Source organism: Sus scrofa, chromosome 12, assembly GCF_054392235.1.
Source record: "Sus scrofa isolate SSC_HxYL_T2T_F1_AM1 chromosome 12, Sscrofa_HxYL_maternal_Yorkshire_Landrace_v2.0, whole genome shotgun sequence".
Lineage (NCBI taxonomy): Eukaryota > Metazoa > Chordata > Mammalia > Artiodactyla > Suidae > Sus > Sus scrofa.
Window position 1 is genome coordinate 40,273,972 of NC_139394.1, and position 11,469 is coordinate 40,285,440.

At 38.5% G+C, this 11,469-nt stretch overlaps 1 protein-coding gene across 4 annotated transcripts in view; it reads left to right on the top strand.

Annotated features, from left to right (window-relative positions):
• CLTC (clathrin heavy chain) overlaps positions 1-9,808 on the top strand; it is a 69,581-nt gene extending 59,773 nt beyond the window's left edge. For 2 of the 4 annotated variants that reach the window (XM_084982571.1, XM_021066047.2), the window contains exons 29-33: positions 462-632; positions 990-1,211; positions 2,700-2,720; positions 6,363-6,438; positions 8,758-9,808. In XM_084982571.1, the coding sequence (XP_084838697.1) occupies positions 462-632; positions 990-1,211; positions 2,700-2,720; positions 6,363-6,438; positions 8,758-8,882 (615 nt within the window). In that variant the 3' untranslated portion in view covers positions 8,883-9,808. 4 annotated transcript variants of the gene reach the window in all.
• Positions 9,809-11,469: the final 1,661 nt, after the last annotated feature.

Sequence of the window (11,469 nt, forward strand, 5' to 3'; positions counted from 1 at the left end):
CTTATAGAAAGACTCGGGTCCCATCCTCATCTCTGTGACTGAGCATCATGTTGAGTTGTATCAGAAGTTTCCCTAGAGCCTAAAAGTCTTACCCTCCAAATTACAAATCCTCCCAGTTTCGTTACCATTCAAGTTAGTCCTTGATACTGAAAACTTGGAGAAGAGTGTGCCTTTAGAAGTTTTATAGTACCTTCAAGGACTTTATTATTAAACAGTTAGATTGAAGAATGTTGTTACTTGTTCAGATTACAACTTTGTGGTTTGAGGCTTGCATCTAGGCTGTTGTATTACAATAATGACTCATCGATCAAGTGATGTTATACACATGTATCACAGAAGATATTGATCATGTTATATACAGTCAGTCATATAATATAGCTCATTGATCAAGAATAGTGGAACATAAAATTTAAAATGAAATGCTGATTTGGCATTTGAACGGCTTTGTTTTATTTTTTAAGGCTCTACGAACCTCAATAGATGCTTATGACAACTTTGACAATATCTCGCTTGCTCAGCGTTTGGAAAAACATGAACTCATTGAGTTCAGAAGAATTGCTGCTTATCTCTTCAAAGGCAACAATCGCTGGAAACAGAGTGTGGAGCTGTGCAAGAAAGATAGTCTGTACAAGGTGAATACAGTTGGTGGGGGCGAGGCTCTTAAGCCAAGTACTGGATGATCTATGTTAACCCTAAAGTGGTATATTTTACGAGTGATTAGGGTCTATAAAAGTATTAGTTTTTACGAATATGAAAATTGCCTTTAAGCTCCCATTTGAGGAGATGGTAATTATGTCAGTTTCTTGATTCTTATGTTTATGTCAAACCTCTTTTTTAAAAAAAGGCTGCTTTATCCCATCTTTTCTTTTCCTTTCAGAAAACCCTTAATTTAAATGTTAACTAGTTTTTTTCCCCTCACTGTGTTACTTGGTTTACCAGTTCATTGTATTTGAATTTAATGTTTGACCTTCATCCTTTCCTTTGAATAGGATGCAATGCAGTATGCCTCTGAATCTAAAGATACTGAATTGGCTGAAGAACTCCTACAGTGGTTTTTGCAAGAAGAAAAAAGGGAGTGCTTTGGAGCTTGTCTTTTTACCTGTTACGATCTTCTAAGGCCTGATGTTGTCCTGGAAACTGCATGGAGGCACAATATCATGGATTTTGCCATGCCCTATTTCATCCAGGTCATGAAGGAATACTTGACAAAGGTAATGGCCCCTCTGAGAACATATTATCTCGAGGCTGTGTAAACTCCATGTGCAATGTTTTTTCTCTTAGAATTAATTTAGTTGATCATAAAATATTCCTGTTCTCCACTAATTTTTAATATCTGGTAAGGACATTGAATGGAACTCAAACATAATTTGTCAGAATATTTACCCTCAGAATACCTCAGAATGTAACTCTTGAGGGTAAATAGTATTATTTTTATATTGTACGGGGGTTTTTCTCTTAACATTTGATTAGAAAAAACCTTTTTTTGTCAAAATAGCATCTTCCTCAAATCAGTTCTTATAACTCAGGTGTCCATAATTTAGTACTGTAGATTCCCTTCTATTTGGTTGGTTCTTTTTTTTTTTTGTCTTTTTGCCACTTCTAGGCCCACTCCTGCGGCATGTGGAGGTTCCCAGGCTAGGGGTCGAATGGGAGCTGCAGCCACCGGCCTATGCCAGAGCCACAGCAATGCGGGATCTGAGCCGAGTCTGCGACCCACACCACAGCTCACGGCAACGCCGGATCCTTAACCCACTGAGCAAGGCCAGGGATCGAACCTGCCACCTCATGGTTTCTAGTCGGATTCGTTAACCACTGAGCCATAATGGGAACTCCTGGTTGGTTCTTGACTTTAATCTATATGCCTCTTCCCCCTGGGGAAGCTACATCTATGTTTTTAAAATCCTGTTGATCTTCTCAATATTTTGATAGTTTAACCCCTAATTTAAAAATATTATTGGAAGTTAACTATTAATGACACATTTCCCAAAAGCATTTTAAACAAGCTGTGGGTATAGTCATAAAATTAACTTAATCATCTTCATGTCCGTTTTTGACATTAGGATATTTTTTTACTTGCCCTGAACAGTTACTAGCTTTCATGTTGTAAAACATTTAAAAATGGTCCTAAAGGAGCCATTTTGTCAAAGCCAAACATGCTTATTAAAATCAGAGTTTCACATCTGATCTCTTCAGCATGCCTGAGTAAAAGAGGGGGGAAAGCACTACTAACAACCCCCAGTATAATAGACCATTTCTCTGGGCTACCATCTAAGTAGATATCATTGTGTTATAATTTTTTAAGAATTAACATTTTTGTGTATAAACTGCTTAAAATCCAGTATAAGAGGAAAAACAGTTGCCTTACCTTAGCCATAGATGAGAATAGCTTCTTTTCTTATGCATAATGCCAACTTGAGAGATCTAGCTCTAAGCTGCTTTAACCGGAAGTGCTATAAATTTTACTAGCAATTAAGCTGCTTTCTTTCACACTGACTCTAGCATAAATTCTTCTGCAGTAAGCTCTGGAGTAAAAAAAATTCTAAGTTTTGCTTCCAGTATGCCCTTTATTTTCACTTTTCTCATACCTTTTTTAGTAGTTAGATGTTTCTCCCCTAAACCTTTGTTGCTGATTCTACCTTTTTATGCTCAATATGGAATTTGATTTTTTTCTAAGCTGCACCTTCTGAATTCCTTTGCAGGTTGATGCAATAAAGGAAAAGGTGAAAATTGATTCTTTTCCATCTTTAAGTCTGGAGGACTAAGTCTAAGGAATTTGCATGATTTTTTTTCCTTCCTTTTCTACACTGCTGCTGCTGCTTTTTCCCCCCCAATAAATTTTCACTAAAGCCTCTGCAAGTCCCTTGAAACATAACTATAATAGAGCTGTAGGACATTAGTAGATGTTTGCTACTAATCGGCTAATAGGCTTTAGGAAGGGCAGGAGGCTAATCAGTAGTTGGTTCACAGTCTCTCTTAAATATATTATTAAAAACTGAGCATGTTGAGTTTCCATATTAATTCCAAAGTTTCAGGCAATTTCTCTTCCCTGTCAGGGTATCTGGACCATAATAGGATTTTCTCAGTACTGTAAATAAATTTAAACAGCCTCTGGTTTTATTTTGTGAGCATGCCTGACAGTTGTTGAATTTACATATATATATATCTATATATTTATACACATGCCCTAAAAGGCTTTTTGGGGTTTTTTGGTATTGAAGGACTGTGATCCAGTTTCTGATCTCTTGATTCTTACTAATTTTTTGCTGAAAGTAGATACGAGAGATACTAGCTGCTTCCGAAGAGACTTTCCTCATGTTTCTCCAGGTGTCCAGTTCTTATGGTGCTAGTCCATTTGCAAGAGGAATCAAAACTTTTTTAATCATCAGGGTAGCTTGCTATAATTGTTGATAAGCAATATGGATTGTTTCTGTATAAAATGAAGCAATATTATTAACCTCTACTTTCTATAATAAGGCACATCTCTGAAGCTACAAATTTGTTCTTATTCATCGGTTGGCTTATCCAAGGTCAAATTTAGGCACCTTTTGGTTGCTGCTTCCTTCATTGGCTTGTCTCCATCCCAGTATAAATGAAACAAACGTACAAACTTAAGTCTGGTATCAAATTATGGTGAGAAAAGGGTGGGAAGGTAAAGGACAGTTGAAACGAAATTTAAAAGAATTTGGAGGGGGACAATGCCTTGGAATTAATGTTGAACAAAATTGGAGTCACCATTGGAACTTAGGGCAAACCTGAGTAAAATGCATTGTGTGTGAGGCCCTTCAGCAGCTAGTAAGCAAGGCAGTTAGAAAGCGTGTGTGTGAAAAATAGGTAATTGAACTGCAGTGTTACGCATTGTTTTAAATCAAGCATGTACAACAGTCATTGCAATTACATCATACTACCTTTGAAACTCTTAAAGCATTGCTGTGGGCTGTGTGTGTTTCTTGAGAGCCTGTATAGCAAGTCATCCTCAGATCTCACTTCTTGCTTCAGTACTTTTGCCTTTTTTTCATGCACACATACACCGAAATAACTGACTGCATGTTAACTTTTCCTCTGCAGCATATTGCAGTCTTTGTGGAAAAGCCTTTTACATTATAGTGAATTTTCAGTGGTATAGATGGAACTGAACTCAGTGACATGCTTACCTGTAATTTTTCCTTTTTAAATACAAGGATCAGAAACTTTTGTTACAGCTCTTAACAAAAGCTTGTGTTCATAAAAGCCTTCTCTGCTTTTCTTTTTTGAGCAGTCTAAATTGGGTCAGTGGAAACAATAATTGAATGTTGCTGTGCCAGAGGCTGTCTCATTATATAGAAAAACAAAATTGTTTCTTTGCTTAGCCCAGTGCTACTCCTTCACAGTTGTTATTTTTTGCTTCTTCCCTGTGTCCAACCTGCCTCTGTCTATGCCTGGGCATCGTGACGTTGCTAGTTCTTCGAAGTCTTTAATGTACTTCTGTAATAGGACTTCTGTCTTCAACATCTGACTCAGACATTAATTTCTAACACTATTCACTTAAGATTCTTCTCCTTGAAGTCTGGAAATGTATTATGCAGTGGTGGTTTTTATTGTTGTTTGATTTTTATTCTTTTTAGAAGCTATTAATGTACATTCGTCCATGTATTTTTTTTAATATAACCTCTTTAGCGCATTCTTGGGTATTCTTTAGGTTAGCAAAACCCCATCTGACTGCCCTTGATGCACAGACTGGGCTTTAAATCATATAGCTGTAATAATTTTTAAGTTTGGGTGCCAAACTGTGTTTCTCATGGTATTTATACTCCATAGTAGTTTTAATTTGATATTAGGGTAGTTTGTAACACATGAGCACTTAGGCTATAACATAGAAGAATGGTATACAAAAGCAAACGAACTCATCTTCCTAGGGTAGAAAACCATGTTATCTGAAGGTGTCTAAAATCTTCCTCAGCTTACTGTTCTCACATTTTACTCCCAGACAAATGTAGGATGGATTCGACCCACATTTATGATATTTAATATGAAATAAATATTTATATACATATTAAAAATACCATCCTAACCTTAATGGCCTACGAGAGGATTGAAACACTATTTTGAATAGTTTCAAATAGGAACTGGGGGTTGCTTTAAACTTTTTGGGACCCAGTCCTTAAAGCCTTTTCACTGAAGCCTGCACATCTTTTTTTGTAAGTGATTTTTTTTTTTAACTACTTGCCTTTTTGAAGAGTGTGCAGTGAACATTCATAAAATGTTCTTTCCTGCATTTCGACTCCCCCACCTCACTCAGCACACTTAATTACTACTTTGAAAACCACTAGTGATAGATAACACTGAGATTTGAAGTTTAGTTTTACTTCAAGTTTAGTGATAGTAAATAATAGTCTAAAACACAAATATAGTATAGTTTAAAAGGCAAATGGAAGTTGTATGGTGGTAATTTGCTAATCTCAGTTTCCTAATGTCATTCTCCCCAGTCCTTCACAGAATTCCAGATTCAAGTCATGTTAGCCCTAGAGAAAACTTTGTAGATTATCTCATTCAACTGACTCACTATACAGACAGGGAAATTTGTGGGTCCGTGTAATGGTTTGGCAAGGTTACACAACTAGTTAGGGGAAGAATCTATATATTCCAGCTCTTTCACTAATATATGTGAACTTCTGTACAGTATTCTGTCTGATACTTCCACTTTTATTTAGAGAAGCTAGCATATAATAGCCATTTGCTTCTTTGGCTTAATTAAAAGCAAGAAATTTCTTTCTCAGAGAAGTTGGGGAAAAATCAGGCATTCCTAGTTAACTTCTTAGAAAATAGAGCATTAACACATGCAGCCTGTCTTTAAATAAAAAGATCAAATATGGAGCCACTTGAGCCTTAAACTGTAGTTATCAATATTGGCAGAAGCTGTGTATAGTTGGCAAAAGCTATCTTAATCTGCACAAGTACTTGTCCAGTCACTAGACTCATTTCACTTTTTTGAATACCATTTCCTTTGAGGAGGGAAGTCTTGCCAGCTCATGAGTTCATTATTACTATCTTGAATAGGGTTTAAATTTCATTGGAGAAAGTGGTTCCTTCTTGTTATCTCCCTCCCTCAGGCTGGCTGCACCTGGCATGCCCAGTTTTAGCCTGGCGTGAGCTTCTGTGGCATTTATAAATCCCTCCTTCCTGAGGGTTTATAATGACAGTGCTAAAAATCACCTTGACTGAAGTGTGAACATTGCCATTGAATTTGAGGGGACATGAGAATGTTCTTCCTAGTCTGTTTTATTTTTGACAAAATTTAACACACTAAGGCTTTTCCACTTTCTGCCATAAACCTAGGTTGATAATACTTTTGAGGTACTAATTACCATTGTCTTATTTTTCTCCAGGTGGATAAATTAGACGCTTCAGAATCACTGAGGAAAGAAGAAGAACAAGCTACAGAGACACAACCTATTGTTTACGGTAATCTCTTCCTCTCTTTAACCTCATAGCAATAATAGTGGACAATTCATTCTGATTCTACCTCAAAATAGAAATACGTAAGCCCTCAAGTGCCAAAGCCTCACTGAGTTAAGGCATAATTCTCTCTACTGTCATTTTTTTCTGAAAACAGTCTTAAAGCAGGCATGGACATTCGTCACTAAGATAATCTTAAATGGAAAAATAATCTCGAAAAAGTCATTTGAGATTATAACCTAAATTTTCCTATTGCTTAGTCACTGATTGCTTATTTGTGAATTACTGAGAAAGAAGTATTGATGCACTCATTTTTCACAAGTACAAAAGGTGAGGGAATATGCCAAGGCCATCTTAAGTGAGCGTTATAGAAATAGTGCATCTTCTCTTTAAATTATGACCAGGACAGTGAAGTGAACTGGGTAGAGTTACCATCTGAGAACTTTGCAGGTTGAAAGGATCTCCAGACTCTCAGTGAATATTTAGGGCAGTTTAATTTCTTACATGTGCCTTTCTGAAGAACTTCCCCTTTCTCTTTCACTCTTGGTGAACAGATTGATTTGAGCAATGAAGAGAAAGGGTAGGTTATCACTCTTTAACTAGGTAGTGTAGGGAGGAGGGTATAAGATCATGGCTATTCTATCCCAACCTGCTGGAGGAAATGATAGTATACAAATCTATTAGGACGTTATCTCCTTTTTCCTACAGATGAAAAGGACTTTGTGAATTTAGATAGAGGGTAGTTTTGATAAAGCTGGAGAACATAAAGTCGATTCTAAGAGATGGGAGCAAGATGTTTGACATTGGAGATAGGAAACAATATAGAAATGAATAGGGAGGGTGTAATAATTTGGGGGTAGACTTACTGAATTTGGCTTACTTTCAGGGCGTTTAAATGGATAGTCCTTGTAGGCAGTTGAAAGTGGGGTTGGGATTTTTTTTTTTTTTTTTTTTTTTTGTCTTTTTTGCTATTTCTTGGGCCGCTCCTGCGGCATATGGAGGTTCCCAGGCTAGGGGTCGAATTGGAGCTGTAGCCACTGGCCTACGCCAGAGCCACACCAACTCGGGATCCAAGCCGAGTCTGCGACCTACGCCACAGCTCATGGCCACGCCGGATCGTTAACCCACTGAGCAAGGGCAGGGACCGAACCCGCAACCTCATGGTTCCTAGTCGGATTCGTTAACCACTGCGCCACGACGGGAACTCCGGGATTTTAAGATAGATGTCAATGTCAAGGTTAGAAGTGATTTTTTTTTTATTTTTTTATTTTTTTTTTTAAATAAACTGCTGTTCCTAAAAGTTTACTCACTGAAGATGGTTTCTGTTGTTGTTCACAAAAAGAGATATGAGGTCACTTGTAGGAGAAATTTACACCTCTCTAGATTTACATTCTAGTGGGAGGTGAAGGGTACTTTTGCAGGGGTTGGCGGGGAGAGATGTTAGATGTTTAACTATGTAAACTTGAGACTTCATGAGAGCGGTAACTTAGTATTCAGAAGAGGTCGTATGCTCTAATGTATTTCATACCTAATGCATATTTGAATGTCTCTGCTTTTTTTAGTACTGAGTACTCTACTAGAAATGTACATTAGGTTTTGTTACCATTTAGACATGTCTAAGTCAGAAATTTAAATCTAACTTTAAAAGTTCAGTTGTGTTAAAAACACACCAATTTAAAATTTGTTTTCTTGGAGTTCCCATGATGAGTCAATGGGTCAAGAACCTGACACTGTCTGTGAGGATGTGGGTTTGAGCCCTGGCCTTGATCAGTGGGTTAAGGGTCTGGCTTGCCTCGAGCTGTGATGTAGGTCACAGATGCAGCTCATATCCGGCATTGCTGTGGCTGTGGCTGTGGCGTAGGCCAGCAGTTGCAGCTCTGATTTGATCCCTAGCCCGGGAATTTCCACATGCTTCAGATGCAGCCCTAAAAAGAAAAAAAAAAAAAAACCAAAAATAAAAATTGTTTACCTGTGTTATTTATATTGTCACCAAATGTGCAAACACCATATGGTGATAGACTCATTGCTAGATGTCTTGCCTAATAAGCATGTTGAGCGTGCATGTGCATATTGCTTTAAACATGTATGAAGTAACAATTACCGTTCAAGTTCTGGCTCTCAGCCCTGCACCGTTTCTGTTGGCTTTTTAGGTGGGACCTTTCTTAGGGTGGCCGTCATGCTGAAACAGAGACAGTTAAAAGTGCCTCTACAAAATTCATTCTAAGTTGTGATTGAGGGAAATTGGGGTATGATCGTCCTACAATGCTAATAATTTCTCCCGCCTCCTTGCCCCCTACCCCCGCTCCTTTTTGTTTTCTTCTTTAGGTCAGCCCCAGTTGATGCTGACAGCAGGACCCAGTGTTGCAGTCCCTCCCCAGGCACCTTTTGGTTATGGTTATACTGCACCACCCTATGGGCAGCCACAGCCTGGCTTTGGGTACAGCATGTGAGACGGGAAGCTGATCCTGTAGTCGCCTATTTTCAAACCGAAACATCGTCTCTACCCGCTTCTCAGTTTCTAATAGGGGAAAACAGGCACATGTTCTTGTAACCTTTATTTCATGAAGGACTACTTTTCGTTTCTAACTGTAAAACTTGGATCACCTATGTTAAAAGCTTATTTCACATTCCGTATCATTTTAGAATTTATTTTCAAAGGGGAATAGTTTCAGTGTTTTATTCACTTGGGTTTTTTTTCTCCCCCCTCATTCTTTGAAGAACTGCTTAATATTCAATCTGTTGTGAAGAACCTGATTTGCACTCTGTAGTGTTAAAGGAAAAAAAAAAAACAAAAAAAAAAACTCTAATACTGAATCTCTTAAATTTAGTGTATGTAAACAGCTTACAATATGTATTGTCTAAATGCATTTAGATCTCTTTTATTCAAAGAAAAGCTAAAGCAAAAATATTGGTATGTGACCATGCAAGACTGTCAATGCCAACAAAGACAACACTAATCAGCATATCCTCTGTTGGATTGCAGTGCTCCCAAATTATTTGAAAAATGCATTGCAGACAATTTGCCTGACTTTTAAATGAGCATAAAAGGCCCTCTAACCTATGCAGGTTTCCTCATTACGCATATAGAAAATGCTAGTGTGTTTTTGCTCACTTCATATGTAACAGGTGCCCTTTTGTTGTGCTGTATCCTGTGCTTTTTCTGTGGGACCATTCCATTCAGGAACAAAGAGCACCATGATTCCAATCTGTGTGTATTTACTAACCCTTCCCTGAGGTTTGTGTATGTTGGATATTGTGGTGTTTTAGATCACTGAGTGTACAGAAGAAAGAATTCAAAATATTGCTGTTCTTCAGTTTTGTTTGTGGAATTTGAAATTACTCAAATTTAAAATAAATTACTGAACTGTGGAAATAACATGTAGAATTGCAGTTTTACTTAAATATCTCTCAAACTTAAACCAAGAGAACTGTCATTTTGAAGTTTCATATTAGATACTGAGATAGCACAGGGAGGCATGAGAACAGAGGTAGAATGAGGTTTGGGACATTTGAAAACACAGCATTACATTATGTGTGTTCCAGTAGTTAATAAGGTACATGCAGTCGTCTAAAGGACCAGTCAATGCGAAAGTGGGCTACACTTCGGCTGTCTCCATCATTTTAACCAAGTGGCATTTTAGCTTTGTATCTAAGCATTTTTTTTTTCTTTTTTGTCTTTTTAGGGCTGTACCCTCAGCATATAGAAGTTCCCTGGCTCGGGGTCGAATTGGAGCTGTAGCTGCCTATGCCACAGCCACAGCGACTTGGGATCTAGAGCTGCGTCTGTGACCTACACCACAGCTCATGGCAATGCCGCATCCTTAACCCACCTAATAAGCAAGACTGGGGATCAAACCTGCGTCCTCATGGATACAGTCGGTGTGTTACTACTGAGCCATGATGGGAACTCCTAAGCATTTCATTTAAATGAAGAGATCGTGGGTGTTGTTAAATTACATTAACTTGAAAGAAGAGTATATAAACATGGAGTAACTTGCTGTTCTTCACCATGAGTTCTAAGGGTCCCCAAATTATGGGTATTTTAAATTATTTTTTTTCAACCCGTGTTTGAATCCAAGTTTGTTTGTTTGTTTGTTTGTTTTTGCTTGTGGCTGAGAATGTTAAAGTTCATTTCACTGTTAATCAAGAATAGGGGAGTTCCCGTCGTGGCGCAGTGGTTAACGAATCCGACTAGGAACCATGAGGTTGCGGGTTCGGTCCCTGCCCTTGCTCAGTGGGTTAAGGATCCGGCGTTGCCGTGAGCTGTGGTGTAGGTCGCAGACTCGGCTCGGATCCCGCGTTGCTGTGGCTCTGGCGTAGGCCGGTGGCTATAGCTCCGATTGGACCTCTAGCCTGGGAACTTCCATATGCCAAGGGAGCGGCCCAAGAAATAGCAAAAAGCCAAAAAAAAAAAAAAGAGGAGCCCCCACCTAGCCTTCTGTTGCACTACAACTCTAAATCAAGCCACTGACCATAAACTCCATAGAAGGATTTTTTTTCAAAACAGGACTCCTGTTCCTCCAAGTTTAATCCCATTCCCCCTTTCCCTAATAGAAATAAAATACTTTAGTAAAGGTTTTCTTATAGCAAAAGGTCTTGTTTTAGTTTGGTGCTATGTCTGTGATACTGAGTTGCCACTTAAACTATCCACAAAGTGCTGTAGTAGAAAGACAAACTACCTCGGTGTATGGCTTAGGTTCGAAATTGGGGGCAAGCTGTTGTTCCCACTGTAGCACAGTGGGTTAAGAATCTGACTGCAGTGGCTCAGGTTGCTGTGAAGGCACGAGTTTGATCCCTGGACCAGTGCAGTGAGTTAAAGGATCTGGTGTTGCTACAGCTGGGTTGTAGGTTGCAGCTGCGGCTCAGATTCAGTCCCTGGCCTGGGAACTTCCATATGCTGCAGATGCAGCCCAAAGAAAAAAAACTCGAGGGCAGGTGAACTGAACTTGTTCCCTCGTGTATATGTTAACACTGTGAGTACCTTTCAGAATCATTTGGAGTATGTTTCAGTCGCAAAATACTAGCTCAATATTGGGC